Consider the following 22,208-nt stretch of genomic DNA (forward strand, 5'->3'; position numbering starts at 1 on the left):
AATGTGCATTGTGCCATCAAATCGTAGATGCCTTTCAGCTCTGACACCACAACACTAAGTGTATTTTTTGTAAGAAAAAATAAGCTTTAAATACTCATAATTCCAATTTTAAATCATTTAAATCACCTTGAAAGTAAAACACCAGTTACTGCTCAAGCTGTTAATTTGTTTCCAAAATATTATGTCCCAAAAATGTAAGATATTTCGCAGAAACACATCTTAGAGACATTTCACAGGAATGTCTACTTCTGTCACATCTAAGACTGCAGTTACAGGTTGGTTGATCAGCTGTTAAATGAACAGGCTTATACAAATTTCCTCACAATTACTGAAAATTAAAGTATGTATTTGGAAAGTGAAAAAAGCTCTTCATATGAATGAAACAAGGTGAAAACTACTACTAAAAAGATGGTAAAAACCCCTCATTTGATAGGTGACCTCTCACAATTAACCACCGACGTCTGACAAAGCAGCTGCTTACGAGAATGCTGCTCTCTGCTAGTAAACCAGACCACAGGAAAGGGGGAGGGCGGTAATAACACTGCTAAATTAAATAAATAGAACAAGCCACAGTCACCCCGCTACACAACAACATGTCTACTGGGGAGGTGAAAATGCATCATCTGACTTTGTGGTCTAAAGTGGTCCAAAAAAAAGAACTCAAAACTTGCTAGACCTGGCAACACTAAAACAAAAAAAATGCAACTCATTCCTTTATCTAACATTATATTGAGTCAAAATCATTGAGTAGCTAAACATCTAATTTAAAGAGAATAAGTAGGGAAAATTGTACACATCCAGAGAAAGCAGCAAAGGAGGTGTTATCCATAGGGTACTAAGGACTTTGTAATGAAATAACTGAAAAACTGATGAAATGCACTTACTGATATTAGGTAGGAAGTTTAATTTCTTAATTATTTTTAATCTGTATTAGTGGACTTAAGATATAATAGCCTATAGGTTCTGAACTTAAGGTACAAAAATCAAGGTCAGCGAATAAATTCATTACCTTATAGTTGCAGGATGAACTTCCAACCCACTAAATCATACAGTATTGTTCCTATTATCACTTTTCCATTTAACATTTTAGTCCATTTTAGATTTGAATATTTTTCAACAACAGACAAAAAAAAAATAAATAAATAATTCTAGATAACTGTTTCAAATAAGATTTGGTAAAGATGGGGTAAAGGTCAATACAGTAGGTTTACCTGGTGTGCAAGGATGTAAATGTTATGGCCCACTTCTTTTGGTCTGATCTGGTCTGGCGTAACTTCCCCACTAGCTTCCATCTCCAGGTCTTGGTTGTATGCTTCCTTCATGACATCCACCTGAAGAGGAGAACAAGGTGCATCCAAAAGCTCAGATAAAGCATGTTGTTAGTGCTCATGTGGGCATTACATGGTCATAAAATAAACAGATATAAAGTAATAAAATGAGCTTGATATAAAACATATAACAAGACCAGATGATTATTTGCCTACTTCATTCATACCCAAAAAAGCTGACAGATGTCATGTCATTGAACACAGGCTTGGCCATTTTCTCATAAATTTTCAAAGGTATGAATAATTTTCTATTTCATTTACTTTTTTACTGCATTTTCTTCACAGTTTCATTTTCAAAAATATCTGATAGTTGCACTTCCTGTGTTTCCATGTGCCACCATTAGTTGGCAGTAAAACATACTTGGACAGAATACAAATTACTTTGCTGTCCTCCATGTGTCTGTATGAGAACCAGCATTAAAAACAAATCTTTGCTCCCACCAACTCATTGGGCCTCATCTTGTACAGGATCTTCTCTGCATTCTCGCTGTCATGGCGGCTCTCCATAATTGCCAGCAATAGCTTGGATGCATTATTCTGAAAACATAGCACACAGACCGTTCCATAAGAAATCAGTCATGACCTTGAGTTAGATAACCCACTGTAGCATAAATACTGAGTCTCCTTTCAGTATGATCAGCCTACTAAATACACTTGTACATTGCAGTTTAATAGCATTCGAATGAATTACAATGTCACTAACCTTCAGCTCCAGAACTAATTCCATATGATTCTTCCCAAGCGGATTAACAGGGTTGACAATGAGGGCAATGATGATGTCGATCCCATTGGATTCGTGCTTAGCTATACATGTCTAGGGGAAGAGGAAGGTAAGGCTGATCACACCTCAGTCCTGGAAAATGGGTTAAGTAGCAGAGACTCAGAAAAACTGAAAACTATGAAGAAGATTGAGTTGAGGGGACCCTTGGCTTGAATGATGTGCAGAGGGGAAGGAAAGTCAGACGGTGAGAAACAGGTGTGCATGGGAGGAGACAAGTGTGGCACCTGATTCTCGTGGCAGGGACCCTGGCAGTATTCAGTGATGGTTTCCAAGGTCTGATTCACTAGATCCACATTCCTCTCATTAATGTAGAGGCCCAGCAGGCCCAGGCCACCTGTAGTGCTTCCACAGATGCAGTCAAGGAACTGCAGCGTCTCACACACCAGGTTGTAGTTAGTCTTGTTGTTCTGGTTGCGCAGGAAGTTCTATATTGTGAACGAAACAGTCATATTAGTAAGGTTTCCCATGGTGGTAAAACACCTAGATAGTATCTTGAACATTTTTGATTCAAGCCCTGGGGGGGGGTACCTTGAAGTCATCCCCACAAACATTTCTATTTTAGTGAGTTTGTCACATAATTCTGCTTGGCATACCTGCAGTTCTCTATTGTGGTTCTCGCATAACAGTTGCAGAAAGCGCAGTATGGGTTTCATAATTGTGATGGCTGGGCTCATGTGCATTTCCTCTCCAGACTCTTCCCCCCCTTCGCCACCAGAACCATTGGGATCCATGTCTGGGTCAATCTCCTTGCGGATATTGCAGAAGGCCTTGGACGTCGCTGATGAGGCTTCTTTCAGCTGGCCCCTCATGTCAAACTTGAGGTGAAGGGGAGAGTCCTTTCCTGTGGAAAAAGAGCAACCGCACACATTGTGGCACATTTATGGTATCCTGCATATAAAAGTTTTGAATATTTTGCACATTTTTAGGAAGAGTGTTGCCACTTGGCGGTGTTTGCCAATTCAAAGGAAGATTATTGGTTTTAATGTCAAGTAGTTAAAGGTCATCAGTTTGTTGCCATAGTTCCTGACACGGAGTTGAGATAGTCTCTTTCCTAATACATACAGTGGAACAACTTCATATCCACACACACACACACACACACACACACACACACACACACACACACACACACAATGCCTACAGCCGCCTGCCCCGAGTGGGGTCGTGGCAAACCGGAGCCTAAACCGGCAACACGGCGCAAGGCTGAGGGAGGAGGGGACACACCCCAGATGGGACGCCAGTCTACTGAAAGGCATCCCAAGCAGGACTTGAACCCCAGGCCCACCACAGAGCAGGCCCCAGCCAAACTTGCTGCGCCACCCCCCCCCACCTTCATATCTAAACAAGATCAAAGATATCAATGTGTCCAGTGAAACTGGGTCTGGATAACATGGATAGCAGCACCTGGCTTCTTATGTCTGGTGACCGTGGTCTCCCCATCCTCATCTCGCTTTCTGGTACTCAGCTCGAACATGTTGACTGAAACCGTTGACCGAATCTCCTGCTGTGCCACAGTCATGCGATCGAAGAACACCTTGAAAAACATCTCCGACTTCTTCTGCTTGTGAAGCTGATTATAGAAGGAATTCTGAGGGGTGGACCAACATTACTGTTAGCTCAATGAAAAGCAAAACAGAGAACATCAAGACCAAAAATCAGAAACATCTTAAACTGTGTAGAAGGCAATACTTTCATTCATTCTTGTTACACAAAGCTGCTTCAAAGAACCTCTAATGTAGTTCTGATAATTTCAGCTTATACTTTGAAATTCTTATTTAAGCAAACCATCTTTACCTCTCTAAAATATATGCAAGACAAGACAAGATAAAATAAGATACTTTGTCATTGTATGCAATACAATGAAATTTTGTGTGGCAGCCCTCAGGGTAACAGCAGCAGAAAAAGAACAAAGGTAAGTGAGTAAGTAAGTAAATAAATAATTAGACTGAAACTGTAATGTGCTCAATGTAATATGCTCAAACTGTAATTGTTGTTTAGAGCAGTTGATTTATGTTATGGGTAAATGATAATCATGTTATATGCAAAAATACATGAGTATACATAAAAATATGTATGGAAAGCCCAAGGTTCACGTTCTCAATGAGCACTCATCAATAGGAGAAAAATTACTTTTAGCAAACTTCACAGAATTTCACATACTGGCATGGAGTATAATGTAAGAACAGAACCTAGAGCTACATTTACTGATCAATCTGTCCTCTACCTTTATGTCCATCCACTCAGACATACAGTGGGTTTTATGAGAAAATGTTTATGGAAGTTTGTAGAGCACACAAATTAAATCATTTACAACAAGAGAAAAAAATCAAATTGTGAAAGCACAGAACAGTCTACCTGTATTTGGGTGTTTCCACCCCTAAGCAAGGCAATGCCTAGAAGGATGCTTTCCTCAAAGATCCTGTCGTTCTTTGTGCTGACAATGAGGTCAACTACAAGTTCCGAAACCCCTACGCTGTCCAGGAAGCACTGGATGTCCACCATGCATGACCCAGACTTATCGGAATCCTGCTGAGGAGAACTTCCTACAGATAATAACGTGAAATTTGCATCAATCCTAATAAACCACAAGCATTTCTGTGACAAGGAATTCCATTTGAAATCACTTAATCCTGTATTTCAAAGGAAGTTTTGACATGGAAAACTTGCATGACTTCTGCACTTAAGTCAATGTTGAGGAACTTTCTGATTCAATCCAGCTTTTTATCTGTCTATACCTAATAAATTTGACATTTTTCCTTACATGAACAATACTGTCCATTAACTTCTATGTGAACTGACAACTTTTTAATATTGGGTATACAATGGAAAAAAATTACTAGTGCCTCATGTTTTTCTACAATATTATAATATGTTATAATATCACACACTGAACTATAGTATACTTATGAATAAACACCAAATTCTTATCTCTGAAGTTATAAGGGCAGCTGGAATGCAACATTCCCCAAAACTGATGAAATCACTTACCTCCTGAAGAGGATTTCTGATAACCGCTTGAAGAACTGTTCCCACTCCCAAAGTCTGACTTGGAGACAAATCGCTGATTGCCAAAGTAGCGAGTCAGAAGGATCTTTCGAAGTGCATTTCCCTGTTTCAAAATGGACCGAACATTCAAATTCATAACAAGCATTCTGTGCAGACAGAATGCCTATTGTAAGCAGAATGGCAATATTATAGACCGCTACAGTCTTAACTTGAACACATCAGGTATTTCAAAACCTTACATCTGGAGCCATTAAAACATATTTCTGCGCATATCGATTACTGCAAAAGCCTTACCACCATTGTCAATGACTGAAACAATGTGTTCCAACAACACTAACTGAACCAAAGCCAAAACTTATGAAATGACAGACTCAGCTCAGGAGCACTGAAATTTATGAGCAGGAAAACTAGTTTTCAGCTTTTGCGTTTAATATAAAACACTTCGTAATTACTGGTTCATTGTTTTGTTTTAAAAGGAAATAATGGCAAAGTATGAGAAAAATGCCACATTTCTGTTTTTATTGTCAAGACTCTATATTTCCCAGAACTGCTCTTAATAAAATTTGGTAAACTGAGTAAAAATGAAATGTTGTGAAGTGTGTAAAGGTGTACCACCATCTTACTTCATTCTGGCTGCAAAAGTAGGTACATAAACTAAGGAGTGAGGAAAGCACCATACCCTATCCAGGATAGTAGTTCTCAAAAAAATCTGTGCCTGGATCAACAGCACAGAGGGAAATGGGAATGGAGTGCCAGTGGTGTGTTTGTGTTCACTATGCACTGCTCACAGTCATATGACACACATGTCATGGTGCTGGCATGGTTCGGCTGACCAGGTGGGTCTGTAGTCAATGAAACCCCACAGAGTACAGCAAAACTTGCCACAATCCTACTAACCTAAGGCTTAAAAAAAACACTACTACAATGACGCATACAAACTACAGGCACTGTAGGGGTTAACAAAGAATGTGTGACCAAAGGGTCATGAGTTTAAGACCCAGAAAGGAAATTCTCCAGCAGTCTCATGATTAGTTCCAAAAATACTTCAATAGATGTGTACCGCATTGTACTTTCTATCTGAGCAAAAGGATTAGCACATGAAATCCTAACTTTATGAATATTTGAGTTACAAATGTGATAGAACCCATTTCATGCTTATTTTTAATCCTAATTTCTTCACTTCTGTTTTCTATAATAATTCGAACCTAGTTCATAAACATGGTGGTCCTGCGCACGAAAGGTAAAGCACGGAGGTTCTCGGTTCTGGCTCCCTTGTGGTAGAACGACCTTCCCCTCCCACTCAGAACTGCAGAAACTTTGTCTACATTCAAGAAGGGTCTGAAAACTCTCCTTTTCTGGACCCTTTTCACCCAAGATCTCTCCAGCTCATGTATGGTGTAAATGTTCATGACCGCAATTTCATTAGCGTCCCCAGATTAGCCTTTGCACAACCGTTACTCCAGCATTGTATGCGATTGTTTGTGTATCTTATATAATCAAAAAAAAAAAAAAGGAAAAAAAAATTGGTAGGTGGTTATCAGGATTCATCTATCCTGTGTTTTATGCACCTACTCAAGGGATCAACATCAGTGCATCAAGTGGAAGGTAAACTAGGTTTACTTAAGAGTCACATGTCTGCAGCCATGTCTCTTTCTCTTAATGTAATGCACAAATTGCATTTTTGATGAAATGTATGCTGCTTTGGACAAAAGCATCTGCTAAATGAATAAATGTAAATAAACAAAATCGAAGGATGTAAGTTTTTATTGATTGTGACATAGCAGTTGGATTTATGAACAGACTTTCAGTCCCAACTATGGTGATAAGTTGAGGATCTAGTGTATAATTAACTATGAAAGTAACAAACTAGCCCAAGAGCATAAACAGATGACAATAATGTGCAGAAGTAGCAGCACCTAGAAAAGGACAGAAAGGAGTCACCCATACTATTCATATAAGAAGTTCTGCTGGAATAGAAATGACCCATTTTCTTCATTACTGAAACACAGTATTAAGGAAGCTGAAGCAATTACAGCTAAACAACACCAGCATACCATAGTGCTAGTTCTCTAGGCTCCCCGGCCTGCACTCTGGCCCTGTGTCCGCAGTGTCTGAGAGCCTGGCCCAATTAAATCGCTGCAGTGCTAGCGGAAGAGATGCGAAGAGCTAGTTTTGAGAGCTTCCTGGCTGCCGGACCCCACGGGGCCCTTCTTCAGGGCCAGGTCCAGGTCAGCATAGTGCAGCTTCTTCCATACAACCCCGAGGGTCAGCATTTCTTGGATTAGCATGCCTCGAGCTTGGGTCCGTTAAGGAGAAAAATAAGGCTGTGCTACCTTTACTTTCCCGCAACTTTCTTGTGCATGGCCAAACAAGATTTTGGGTTTGTTTTTTCATTTTTATTTATTTCTTGTAGAAGTAAGACAGAAGCACTGCCTGGAACCCCTCTGCTTTACTCGCTGGAGGAGTTGGGAATGGGTCAGGAGATCCAAAACACAGAGTAAGTAATAAAGGAACAAAAAGGACTGCCAAGGACTGATGTAATACTGCCTTGGAACAAAACTTGTGAAAAGCACATGCACTGATATTAATAATTAAGAATATGAGACTAAAACAGATGTTTCTCATGCCACAGAAACTCAAAAAAAGACTGAAAACTGTCATCAGATCTTAACCAGACACATCAATGCTTCCTTTTTTTTTTTTTTTTTTTATTTTGTACAAGTGGGGGGGGGAAAATCAAGAAAAAATTATATATAAAGAGCAGAAAGATTTCAGGAAAAGCAAGAAAATCATCATAAGATCCATGAATCTAAAAAAGAAGAAAACTTACAAAATTATGTCAGCCAGTCAGATCTCTCTGCTGTGGATTAGCAACTTAAACTTGGCCATGAGGAAACCAAGGCTCCTATGTTGTGACCACATGTCTGCTTCTCTGATTATTACCTTGCTGGCACACTAAGTTCAGACATATTTTTTTAAAAAAAAAAAAAAAAAAAAAAAAAAAAAAAAAAAGCTGAGGTTTTCCTACTGTCAAGGACAAATACAAGTTTGGCTCTAACATACTTTCACTTTGCTGCAGCTGCTGCAAACTCTTCCACACTTCTGTACCACACACTTATTAGCCTGTCGCGCCTAGCTGGTCAGAGGCCAAGGTGTGGTGAGCCATTGGTATTCGGAAAGCGAGGAACTTTCAGCTACGGTGTCAGTTTATTCAACAAATTGGACGGAGCGCCTGTGCTAAAAGGGTGCTTTATGAAAGTCTCTCACATGGTGGGGTTTCAGTACTCAGGCCTCTCCTCTAACAACACTGCATCTCTCACTGCATGGCATCCACCTCATGAGTTAAGTGGCGTGATGGCTCGTGATGTGCAAAGTCGCATAAAGACGATTCGTCTGACAGTCATCAGTTTCTGACCTCTGATATGAAATGTTCCCAACAATTACTTGTGTCATCTTCTGTTCCATCTGGTGCACTTCTTCACTGCAGTGGTACAGTAGTATTAATCACTGTTCTTTGCAATGCTTTCACTAACCGTTTGTCATGAACATACAGCTAGTGGGGCTTATCTTGGTTTAACTAAACCTCCCCCTGAACTTTTAGGCGAGTCAAATATTCACTTGACAAAATTCAGTAAGAGCTTACTGACATGTGATGAAAGAAGAATATTCAGTAAATATTCAGTTTACAGCAATATGATAATAGAAGATGCAAAGTAGGGGACAGCTATGAGCATAGCTGTTACAGCTATAGTACCCTTGAGCAAGGTACTTACTCTAAACTGCTCCCCTAAAATTACCCAGCTGTACAAATGGGTAAATAATTTTAGGTATCTTAACATTCTAAGTCACTTTGGAGAAAAGCATCAGCTAAATAAATAAATGTAAGATACACTGGGCCATCAACTTACAAACATAATTGTGACCGGATGTCTAACTTGATTTGTTTGTTAATCCAAGCACTATATTACAATGAAAGTAAGCTCAATAATAAAAATAGCCCTGGATTTGTTCACAGGGTAGGTTTTGTAAAAGTCTGAAATATAGCTATAATAATTTTAAAAAATATGCTGCGAGACTTATGACAATATGTCAGAAAATGTTGATTCCCTAAACTCCTTTTCAATGCCAAATATTGTCTAAAGGATTTTTCTGTTAGTACACTATAGTATTTAAGTGTTTCAACTGTGTAGTGTCGTCGGGTTAAAATGTTCAACCCCTACATCTGCTCAAAGAGCTTTAAGGCAAACCATATGCTATTTGAATGAAGCCCTGGCAGGCTAAATGCTTTCTTTGCACATAGGTGTTTTTGAGGTTCTTACTGTACACAGAACATCTGAAATACTCCCATGTGCCTGAACTTTTGGCAAGTGCCCACAAGTTCCCTACAAGTCCGTCAGCAGTTTAGGCACTACAGTTCGTTGTTGAAGGGGTGCTGAGCTACAAGACTTTGCTTGTAAACCCAGTGCGCACATAATGGGGACAATCTATTCTGTGAAATCACTCTGAAAAACACACAGGACACTATGCGCCGTTATTTGCTGTGTCGTGTATAATAGATATATCACCTATACTTTTGCTGTAGCAAGCATAATCAAAGCACTTACCCTGAATTAATACAGTAAAAATTACCCTGCTGTAAAACGTGTAAATCGGTTTAAGTACTTTAACATTGTAAGTCACTTTGGAGAAATGTATCAGTTAACAGATTTATTCATACCACCACTGGATCTGCTACTTCTGATATTACATTCACATTAATCAAGAATTATGATTTTATCACACAGAGTTTCAAGCAAAGTAGAAAGTGCATCCAGTATTTGCTTTTGTTATGGAAGAAGCATAGTGTGTCCATGTTTTTTAAAGCCATAGCTGGTAGAGAATAAAATACCCATTGTGAAAGTAAAATTACAGCATAACTGCAAAAATAACACTGCACTGAATCATTAGCCCAAAGTATAAAAATAATAGAATTTTTTAAGCCATTGCAGCAGCTTTTCTTGCAAAGGACCCCATTATATGAGGGTTTAGTGTAGCTGGGTCACAATAAAAATCAACAGAGTGCAATGAACTCAGAAAATGAATGATCTTCCATTGAAAATGAAGCCTTTCAGGGTTGATTTCTGATTTTCCTTTGGCTGATTCACTAATGAACACTGCTTAGACAAATTTGGCATCTTAAAATTTTCAAACCATTATCCTACTGAATGAATTTGAACCATTCTTTCCAAGAATTCTTGAATACGCAAAAGCTCATTGATAACAGAATTTAAGCCTGAAGTTCGGGAAGAAAGCCTGTGCCCTTTCAGTCTGTAAAACCAAGACCTACCTGGTTAAGTCTCACAACTCATATTTCATCTTATTTCATAGCACTATACCAAAGCAAGCGCTATAAAGGGAAATATCGCAGAAGGAAAGTGGACCACACCCGGAATTTTGATTGTATCTGGACGGGAAGGCTATGCAGAATGGCTGCCGGCTTCAGAGAGTAGATGGGCAGGGTCACCAACTCAGGAAGGCACTTATGTAATAGCACAGCGTGTCTGAAGGGCAGCCAGCTCTGCAGTCATTCCCAGACACTGTTGCCATCCTCTTGCTTGTTTACCCTGAGATGTGGGACATCCAATAGAATCCTGAACCCAAGATGCTGAACCTCTCACCTCCTGCCAATACTTTTCAACTCTGTGTAGTCACATGCCCTGTCGAGGAGAGGCGCTAAACTTCCCTGTATCACTACCACCACCCTCTGGTCTCCTGGTTCGGGTTTTTACACAGACAAGGCACTCGTTTCTATGGGTCTTGAAGAGTAAACTTGCAAACAACATCCTTGCACACATGATCTGGCACCTTTGGTCTGGCTACAGAAACTTGCACAATACCACTATACCCTTCCCTCCCAACTCCAGACAGCTGGGAGCAAAATAAATTATTATTGCATGTGAGAGCTACTGAGGAGATTATTTCCCGGATAATCTGGCACAAACACCACACATGAATGAGCATTCAAGTATCCAGCCCTCCCTGCTACCAAATTGAGTTTGGAAACTTGGAATTTTTTAAATTTCGGAAGTGAGGCATATGATCAGTTAAACACGTTAAAACCAGCACAGGGGCTGCTTGTGGAAAACACACAGGCTTTACGAGGATCTGCCAAACTAGAAAACTGCGATATACAGGCCCAGGAGCGCACGTCAAGAATAAAATGCAGAAAGTACAAGAATTAAAAATTTTCCTATAGCATGGCTATAAACACATTTAGTGTTAGAAGCTTAAACTGGTCCCTGTGACTATTATGGAGGTTTTGTGCTTTGTGAGACCTCACTTGACACACTTATCCAACACTAACATAATGCAGGAAATGCAAGAGACTGCAGATGAGATTTCCCCTGTTTTTCACCTGCCGACAGGGGCAAATCAGAGGTGGAGACAGAGCAGACTGGACACAAGGAGGAAGAGACAGGGATAAATATTGCAGCGGAGAAGAGTGAAAGCAGGTTTGTGGACATACAGGCAGGGTTTGACTGGATCAGACCCCAACACTACGGAAGACCATTTTGGGACTTCAGGGAAACACAGCTTTCTAATCACACCTATATGTGAGCCGTCTTTGAAGTGGCGTTTTCCCAATGCACATATGTCAGGGCAGCCTTTCCATTAAGATCAAATATTCTGTTTCCATTGCAATATTGTGTGAATCTGTCAAACACATGTAATTATCAAATTAGTCGAGTTTGTACAACACCGCGGTTTTCGTTGGCACACATAACACTAGAAGCTGCATACAGATATGAATATATAGGAAAGAGAGGTAATGGTGACATGCAAACAGAGAAATTACAAGATCAGGACAGAATTGGGTCTGAAAGACATGCGTTTGAGACTAAGATTGCTGAAAGGAATTCAGCAGCTCTGAGGGACAGAGGAATCCTACTCCAGCACATCACTGGCAAATCTGAGAACCTACAGACTTATGATTTTCTACCACTCATGTGAGACCACAATTTTCAAAAACCATCATGAGCATTTTTAATAAACTCAAAGTAACACCTAAACTGATTCTTCTTAACTAGCCTCAGCTCATGAATGAACTGAACTTAATCCCAAAAGGAATCGCATTTAACTGTAAAAGTTAGAGCCATATTGATACATCCTGTATGTAAAAGCTTAATCAAACCCTTATCCTACAAATAATCAAATGTCACAGCTAATAAAGCAAACCATTATTTTAGCCAACAGACTTTTTAGCATTACAGGTGGTCCCCGACTTACGATGGGGTTACATTCCGTGAAACCCATCGTAAGTCAAAAATGTATTAAATACACCTAACACACACCTCCGCGTGACAGACTGGGAAATGCGGATGCTGTTGCCCAGCATCACAAAAGAGTATCGTACCGCATATCGCTTGCCGGGGGAGGGGGGAGAAGAGGGGGGGAAAAAAAAAAAAAAAATCAAAAATCAAAGTACAGTTTCTACTGAATGTCTATCACCAGCTCACCATTGTAAGTCAGGGACCACTTCTATTCAAACAGCTAACGTGACTTAAGGTCAAAGTAGAGTATTCTGGTACTATATTTAGTATTTACAGCAGAACCATTTGGTTATGAAGAATGGCCTGTTATTTTCAGACATAAAGCTATATTTACTAAAGTAGTGCAATAGTTCTGTTATATAGCATGTGTGGAGGAGACCATCACCCAGAGTCTCAGAACAAACCCAGACTCCATAGCAATGTTCGGATTGCTATACTGACACAGATCACGCCCTTCTGTGGAGACTGTACGTGTCCTGAGGCACAAATCTAGCAGAATGAAAGCTCAGACATCATGAGAAGAATCCCAAAATTTTATCTAATCCCACATTCATGTGCTTTTATAAATGCATTTTTCTCCACGTCAGCTGAGATCCTAGTTTACTTGCAATAGAAAAGTAAGTTCACGAGTAAAATCCTCACTTACCACCGTATGATTTTTCTGACTAACAAGGGGGAAAAACAAACACACACAAAGTAACTGACCATGGGCAACAGTGAACTTTTAAGACTTCAGCACTTACAGCTTACCATAAAGTGATGACTACAAGCATCACATTTTCAGTCACCTTTACATATCACCTGTTTCTCATCACATTCTATACAAAAAAAAAAAAAAAACACACACCCTTAAGTTGCTGGTTCTTTCATTTTTATGTGCAAGCAACCTTGGACTGTGCAGTTTTTTTGTAACTAAATTTTGTGAAACTTGTCAGGAGAACACCTCACAGGCATTGATATATTCCTGCAGAGTCAGCAACAATAAGTTGCAAATTCATTCAGTTGGACTATTCAAGGGCACACAGTTACCACACAATTAGAGAAATTCGTATTATTTTGAGGCGAGTTCACTTTCCTAAAGAAGTGTTTATCTCTGTTTGTTGTTTCGTTTTGCCCTTCTCTGAGAAAGCCTTGTGAAAGCCTGCCCTAGGCATGTAAGTTCATTAAAACTGTTGGATCTGAGCGATGAACAAACACGCTTTCTGGTCTTCGCAAGACTCCGGCTACTTCAGACAATAACAAGGCCTTTCAGGAGACGAGGAGAGGTCCTAATCCGCTGCGAATCGCCAGCGGGACGCCATACAGGAGTGCAGCACCTGCTGGTGGGTCGCCATGGCAACTGCATACCTGCCCCCCAGGGACACCCGCCTGTTCAAGGCAGAGGAGACATGAGGGGGTGAAAATTTAACCAGCTGGTTCTGCAAACCATCCCCTGTGGTGTCCCCATGAACAAACTGAAGGTTATAAAAAAATTAGCGCACTCATTTTTGTTTATAATGTAGTGCAGACATATACAAGTACTTGTTTGGACAGCTGGAAAAAAGCACATGGAGGTTGAACACACTCCCTAGCAATATGTTCTAAGACTATGTATGCATCGTGAACCACAACGCTTCCTGTTGAAGCGTGGCTGGCATGCAGTGAATATCAGCAGAGCGTTCACAGGGTGGGATGCCTGCAAAAAATGTCAATGGAAACTGTCAGGATCTGCCCCTGACTAAGAGTCATAAATTAAAATAAAGACATTTAAGCAAGCTCAGAGGGGAAAGAGCAGCAGAAACACTTATGCTGTTGCTCCATGACAAAAAAAAAAAAAAAATACATACTTGAAAAATGAAGACATTTATAAAGTTAAGATGAAGTTTGTCCGACTTGTGAAATACTGTTTGGGGAGGTTTATGCACAGAGCGAATTTTGGAATTTCGCAAGGAGAGACACAAAAAGTGTCTGTCATACAAACCCATGTCTAGGGTGTTGTAGCGTATCAGGGGGAATGGACTCAGATGTGAAGTGTCAGGGAGTGTCAAGGGGTGGTGTCTCAAGCGCACAGACACAGCTGTCAAGATAAGACCATCTCAACAGTCCCCTAGGCTGAAGACTCAAGACATCCCTAAAATGAGAAGCCCACAAGGAGCCATCCAAAAAGGGTGAGGAGATGTCACCATTAGCTATGCACACTGTCCACACCTACTGAATTCACACTGGGACCTGCCCACTTAGGACATCCTTTCCTTCCAGAAGCATCCAAAGCAGCATCACCGGAGACACTGGGGATGGCACCGGTCTATAATCAGAGCAGCTCTGAGTACAGATCTTAAACGACCACCTTAAACTTGGCCTAAAAGTAACCAACAACAATCTGTTCAAATTGTGACTCTTCAAGAACTGTGCTCTAACTGCAGAATAAATCTACAAGAATTGTATTTAGTTTCTTTCTTACAGTTGATGCTGCAGTTCTTAAAGGCAAAATGTGAGTAAAACATATTAAATAAAACACTATTTTCAGGTTCAGTACAAATGCTTGAATTAAAGAGATTGTCAAGCTCATACAGCAGAAGTTCATGTAAAACTATTCATATACAGTGCTGTGCAAAAGTACCTTCCTCTATTATTTTCGGCATTATTGCTTATTTTATAATGAATTTGGTCAGACATTCAAAAAACAAAACTATAATATTCAACAAAACCCTGCACTACATAAAAGGGAGCATAAACAAACACCACAAAATAATTTATTTCATTTAATAACGACTATGCACCATCAAATACCCCCATTACCCACAGGGGATTAATTGATTCATGAAATCACACAGATGTGAGGCGGTCAAATTATCATTTGTTATGGCTAGGAAAATCAGTCCCTGAATGAAAAATATAAAAACCGCGTAATACCTAAAATTACTAAAACAAAAAGATATTTTTACACATTACAGTGGTAAGTCCTAAATATGTATGTTTGTACCAACAGTTATTTGTAGCATATAATTTTCATTCATCATCAATAAGTCCTTCTGTCGTATGCATAGCGTATACAGCAAGGTAAATCCTGGATGAAAATATTTTGATATTTTGGCTCACGGATGTTTGATATAAAAAAATAAAGCTCATAAAACTGTTTTTCACTGAACAAAGCACACAGACACGACTGTTAGAGATGTGTACAGTTAGACAAACGTTCGATGCCAAACGGTTTTCATTTGATCACAAGATTAAGACTTTATGCTGGTGTAAGGGTATTCATATTGCAAAAGATGTTTATATTGAAATAAGTCTATATAGCAACACATGTAGTACATTACATACGTATGTACTATATAATAGCTGCACTTTCATAGTTTATTTCTTTAAGTACCCAAAGGAATGAAGTTCAAATCCAACCTCCAGCTTTAGTACCCTTAAGGAAGATGCTTACCCAAAATTTTTTTTTTAGTAAATAAAGGATGGAGGGATCTGAACTTTGAATGCAAGGCAGTAGTTCTAACCATCCCAGTACCTGCTGATAGATAACTAGAGTCAGATAACTAGAATGAACAAAGACGACGTGGGCACAGTCAGTACAAAAACTGCAAGTGGTGTATCGTACAAGCTTCCACACATGACAAACCCTACACATCTCACAGGATTACAGTATCCTAATCCGAGAGGCACTGGTCTGCATGCAGGTCAGGTGTCACCTGAGGGGAGGGGGCACGGGAACCTCCAAGGACAGCCTAAGAGCTGCTGACGCGGGCTGCGCCTGTGGGGATTAGCAAGGCCAGCCGTTAGCAGTAAAGCAGTAAAGCTGCTTTGCTTCACAGAGACTGGTGTGAAAGTTGGTCTGAGCAGAGCAGCGTTACGCAACATGGGCTTCCCTTTACTGGGTGCCACATGGGATGGGCATGTTTATAGACAGCAACAGCATGAAGGGGGGCTTGTGCAGAACACAAACTCCTCCACAAGAATCTGACAAGAACACCCAGAGGCCCAAGTTCAGCTGGTCACGCCACTTCACTGTAAGTTGTTCAAATCTGTATATATAATTACACAACCAGTTCACATGACTAATATAATAAGAGAGGAACAAGAAAATGTGGTCCTTAAATGAACTGCACAGCAAGTGGCAAGAGCTCCCACCCTGTGCTCAAAAGACCAGGTAGAACCCTTGATCAAGGTCCTTACCTTGAACTGATACAGTAAAAACTACCCAGCTGTATAAATGGGTAAATCACAGTAAGTATCTTAGCCCTGTAAGGCACTTTGGAGAGAAGTGTCAGATAAACCGAGAAGTGTGTCTGAACTGTTAGGAAACAAACAGGCGCTGGAACAGATCACATGTACGTGCATACACTCCCTCACATTGAAAAACATGGCATCAACCCAAACCCACGCAGGAATCCCAGGGCCAATGACATGATGTGCATTTCGCTAATGAGCTGCCTTGCTGAGTGGTGGAAAACCCTGTGGGAGGGCAAGACAGGAGAGTGAAAGAAGAGCTGCAAAAGAGGGAGTCAAAGTGAGAGGCAGACGCAGACAGACAGGGAGGAAGCGAGTGGGGAAAGCGTGACAGTGCGCGTGCTTCGCCACTGCAGGCAGTTACGTAAGATAGCACACTTCTATTGGCACCCCCGTCCCCCCCCGCGACTGTAGCCTCCGCCAATCGCACCCCACCGGCCACTGGCTGTGCTCGCCGGCTCACATGGCGCGTCACATGTCCCTCTGCGGCCGGTTTTCTCCACCTCCTCACGCTCAGCAATCAGGCCAGAGAGTCTATCTCTCTGTTTCTCATAGAGAGACACACACACACACACACACACACACACACACACACAGTAATATATGCAAAGCCATCTCTGTTCATCTGTTCAGACGTCTACACCACCGTTAAATAATTTATAGGCATTTCTGACATGATTTCAATTTAATTATGATTGTGGCATACTATCAATTACTTAAATGAAAAACTAAAAAAAAAAAAAAAATTCACAGATCAAGTGTAGACTTGTTTCCATTGACTAACTGCCGAGTTAAAAACACTTGTAAGGGAAGCTCAGGGAACTGAAGGAATGATGACATTTTTAATGTTTTGACTGTGATTCTGATCTCAGAGAGACACACACAGAGAAAGAGACAGACAACCTCATCAACACATACAAACCTGTTGCACAGTTTTGTTTTAAGAGATGGTAAGAGGAGCTAATTTTCTTGTAAGCAATATTGAATAAAGGTCATCATTTCAAAAGCTACAGGAAAGAAAAATGAAACGCAAACTTAAAAGTGGACTTGCATATAAAGTAATCTTCCAATTCCCTTCAGACTGCATGAGCAGCTACCCCAAATGCTGGATGCTACCAGATATCTACTGTTTCTCACAGCTGCCTTCTGGCTGGAGACAGCCGACGCTACAGCAAGACAGAGCCTACGGGTTCGGAAAGAACATCTTGCACCTGTATCACACCGCCCACATCTGGAACTGTGGCCACAACCAAGCAATGCAAATGACGCCACCTCATATGGCCAAGTCCATGGCAGTTATCCACCTGATTGAAAAAGAAATGAATAAATAAAAATTTAACACAAGACAGCCTTCTGCTGGAAATGCAAGGTCAAGGAAAACTAAACAGACATTAATTAATGTGGATCAAGAGGGTACCAATCTCGAACTGTCGGAGTAGTACAGAGCTGTCTCTACAACTTTCCATTTTCATTTAAGTTATTCTCACAAACCTGCCTAAAAGTTCTATTTATTTATCCCAGTGTGATTCAAGTGCCTCTGTCACTACGCTGTTGCTCTTGTCACTAAGTTGTCGTATGCGTGCTGCTATAGTCACATGCAATTTCCTCAATAAAGTTCCTGTCTATCCATCTACCTATAACCTCCTTTATGTCATTGGTCAGATTATGTTTATCTAAATGTATGATCAGTCACGTTTTTCAGCCAGATAGAGAAGCAGCGGCACTCCATAAGACCAAGATGAGCTCCTTCTATGTAACACGGTAACAAGCACATAAAAACACAGTAAACATGCTGTGTAAGTGACAGACTCGCGTGCTATTTCCATATATTTAGACAGCTGTGCCTGTGAGTACAGGGGCTCTTGTGCGTTTTACAGTTCAGACTCATCGACAAAGCCAATAAGCAACAGTTCGTAACTGCAGTAATAACGAACAAAATGAGCACTCGTCTATGTGCAGAACTCACACTCTTCCACGTTTGTCAGATGGCAATATTTTTGTAATGAGAACTGTCCTTCAGATGAAACAATGACCAAGGTGCTTTCAAATGGCCGGTTTGACCCAACATGCCCCGTGGTTTACACAAACAACAGATACACATTACATTTTGCAGTGTGCCCCATTGGTGTCGGCAGGCAAAAAAGAGCTGTCACTCCAGTAGCCCCTGTAGCTCTCAGCAGCAGAAAAAATTGAAAAATTGATCTTGGAGGGTCTTCTAGTAACCCTGAAAGCAGCACAAAAGGAGAACCAACTCCTTCCACCTTGCCCCCCCCCCCCAAACCCATCCACCGCGAAGAGCTGTGTGCACCGGGAGGAGCTGCAGTGCGCCGCTTTACCGCGGTATCGATCGGCCTGGCGCCGTGTTTGTCCTGCGCCTCACGCCTCGCCTATCCTCATGTGCCTTCCCGCTTATGTAACCTCAGACGGAAAATCACAGGGCCAGCTCCCCAGCGCAGCCCACTGCATACTGATGGGCCCCGGCCGTCTGGCTTCCTGCCCTGGTGCTGATGGAGGAGCTGGAGCGGTTGGTTTGAACGCTGGGCTGCCATCCACCGCCTCTCTGCCACCCTCTCGTCTCCACACGCGTGACAGATGCAACAGATTTAAAACGCATAATGAAGCCTAACCTTGAGGTCTAACTTTATTCCCTTATAAATTATTGATGCTGTAAAATATTCTACCCATTTTTATTCTAGCCACGCACAACTTCGTGAAATTAAAACTGATTTAGCACACCAAACTGTCTTGAGCAGCAAAGCAGCAGTCTAAACTGCAGAAACCAGTTTCTGTTCCTGCTAAAGACTCTTGATCAATGGCAACTTAGTGCTGTAGTGCCTTTCCTAGCAAAGCAGTTCACTCGCCCTTGCTCCTACTGCATTGCTCTCCTGCTGCTGACTGTTCTGAAGCAGCACTGACCACTGGTGGTGCTATGAAGTACTGCAACTAAAATGTTTTGATGATTGTAACAGAAGAGCAGCACAGAACTGTATTCAGTTTTTCCACACAAGACTCAGTTGCTGTACATTTACAGATGGACTGACTGACAGAGCTCCAAAATGTCTCATATTAGTTCTGTTAAGGTGTATGTCTGTGCCTGTTAATGCACGAGTTCCATTCCTGTCTGTCTTTAAGTGGGATTTTGACGCAAGTTGGAACATTTAGGTATGATGGGTATGTAACGTCAGTTAGTCAAATATTTGTCATAGTATATTGTGTACCTTTCTATGCATAAAAAACATTAAACACTTCCGTATACACTAAAACACCTTTAATAACAATAATACAAGGTAATGATAACTAATAATACTAATAAATGTAACTACAGTATTTATAAGAGAAAGACATACAAAGAAATAAATGTTAGTACTGTCATGATGAACAGAGGACACGGAGGAGGCTGGACCCAAGTGTAGGATCGATTATTCAGAATCAAAGGACTAGACGTGTTCAGGTGGTCGGGGACGGGTGAATGGTCAGTCGGCGAAATTAAAAGAGGCAAGGATCCAAAATCGTGGTCGAGGGACAAGGGAGGCAATCATTATCAAGGAGACACAGAACGGGACTGGGGAACTATGAGGAACAGGACTTGGAAGAGCAAAGCCATATAGGTTTGAAAATTCAAAGGGGGCAGTTGTGTCGAGTGAGATTCCACAACTGGGGAAGAGAAGGTTGAGAAGTGTATTTATAGGCAAGTGCTCTCTCAAAGAGAGACAGACTGCATGAAAAACTTGAAAGAAACTTTAATGTTCGCTTTTCCAATGTTCGTTGACGTTTCACCTTTCGCTTTATTATTTCCACTTCAGTTTCAATCGTGATCGTTTCTCGATGCATCAGCATCACTTGCATCACATTCATGCTTTGGTGCCATGGTTAGGAGGGTTAAAAAAAAAAAAAAGAAAAAAAAAAAAAATTACAGCCAAATACAGTAACACACGAGATGCTGTTAACAGCAACGCGGTCCAACTGAAAAGAAGGAAGTCTGTGTCTACCTCAGGTTCACAGGCCTCATTCACAAGCCGACGAACTGCTGCATACGCACAATGTTTTCATGCGCAACGCAAAGTAGTGCCCGTTTGTTATTACAAACCATTTTATGTACAGTAACTTGAATATTTAAAATAATAGGCTTAATTATGAAGTTTTCGTTTATTACTTAACGGCGACAAAAAATTAACTTCCGGTCAGTAACAGGGTGGTTCGTAACTACGGGTTGTATGCACATCAGACATTCATAACCCAGGGACTGCCTGTAATTGCACAAGTAAAGTACTGGAGCATGCGCCCCTTCACTGACTCCTGGACTTTAAAACAACTGGGGCTGGTAGTCCACTCAGTACATTCATACATCCAGCTGATGCACTAAAATCAACAAACGCTTAATAATATATACCTCCATTCATTTATTCACTGCAAAAATAAATGGTCAAAAATTCTAACTAGTACAAAAAAAAAAAAAAAAAAAAAAAAAAAAAACCGAAAATTTTAAAAAACCATAACTCTAATCAGTTCTGCTTTGTTTGACTTTATTTAGTGAAAGAAGGTGGTTCCACATTCCTATGCTGTTTGGGTGTGCTTTACTGCACCGTAACAACTGGACGCAGAAATGCAGGTGGCTTCTTTTCCGCAACAGAGAAACTTTAGAAAACAAGTGAAGAAAAATTCTAATAAATAATTGGGACAAATTTGAAAAATTTTAAACACAGGCAGCCACAACTTTTGACCGGCAACTGCCAATAAATACTTTGCAAATGTATCATGCTTACTGATTACTACAGAACTGTATTTGAACAAGTTTCACAGAAATTTTTGATCTGAAAGGTAAACCTGCTGCTCTACACAGAATGCTGAGCTGTGGTTAAGGATCCCACTTGTGATCAGATTTAATGGGCTCCAATTCCAGATGGAGATGTTCTGTTGTACTCTTCAGTTAGATGCTTGTATAGGTATACAAAAGCTGTAAATGATGCACATTAACTCTGTGTACACCCACATGTTTCAAGTTCATAAACAATGTGGTGATTTCAAAGCATACCTGGTGTTTGTTTTAAATACATATGAGGATTTTTCCCAGTTCTGTTTGTCACTCACCATATCGTCAAAGGTTTCCTTTCTATCCAGCATCTCTCGAATTGTCTGCAAGATCTTGATGCACAACTTCTCCTCCTTGTCCATTAGCTTCTTGGTGTGTTTGATGAGCCTAAGGGGAAGGAAGAAGATGATTGATTGGCATTAAGAACTAAAACCCAGAGAGAGTTCAGCCATGTTTCCAGCAGAATCACCTTTCAATTCTGTTCATCTAACATCTTTTTTAATTGCATGAATTTTCTAATTTCTAACTTCAGCCCAAAGCATATACAGTCTGATGGTCTGAAAGGTCCATTGTTGGTTGGTGCCCTTCACCACATGGAGAACAGTGCCAGCAAAATGTTGGGTTGGACCGCCAGATCATTTCCAAAAACAATGGGATTTTAGCTTGTGGAGACAAAACTGGACAATAGTGTTCAGAACCTCATGTGCTTTCAGCCAATGGAATAGACAATGTTCCAGGGGTTTCAACCCAAGCTTGCTCTA

At 40.6% G+C, this 22,208-nt stretch overlaps 1 protein-coding gene across 4 annotated transcripts in view; it reads right to left on the reverse strand.

Moving 5' to 3' along the window:
* The window catches only part of itpr2 (inositol 1,4,5-trisphosphate receptor, type 2), a 102,466-nt gene that overhangs the window by 35,663 nt on the left and 44,595 nt on the right, over positions 1-22,208 (reverse strand). For all 4 annotated transcript variants that reach the window (XM_018765985.2, XM_018765984.2, XM_018765982.2 and 1 more), the window contains 9 exons: positions 21,726-21,834; positions 5,098-5,218; positions 4,465-4,652; positions 3,514-3,697; positions 2,703-2,950; positions 2,334-2,534; positions 2,032-2,142; positions 1,770-1,865; positions 1,212-1,331 (listed from right to left, as the gene is read on the reverse strand). In XM_018765985.2, coding sequence (XP_018621501.1) covers positions 1,212-1,331; positions 1,770-1,865; positions 2,032-2,142; positions 2,334-2,534; positions 2,703-2,950; positions 3,514-3,697; positions 4,465-4,652; positions 5,098-5,218; positions 21,726-21,834 — 1,378 coding nt within the window. The remainder of the gene's footprint in view (positions 1-1,211; positions 1,332-1,769; positions 1,866-2,031; positions 2,143-2,333; positions 2,535-2,702; positions 2,951-3,513; positions 3,698-4,464; positions 4,653-5,097; positions 5,219-21,725; positions 21,835-22,208) is intronic.

Source organism: Scleropages formosus, chromosome 5, assembly GCF_900964775.1.
Source record: "Scleropages formosus chromosome 5, fSclFor1.1, whole genome shotgun sequence".
NCBI classification, from domain to species: Eukaryota; Metazoa; Chordata; class Actinopteri; order Osteoglossiformes; family Osteoglossidae; genus Scleropages; species Scleropages formosus.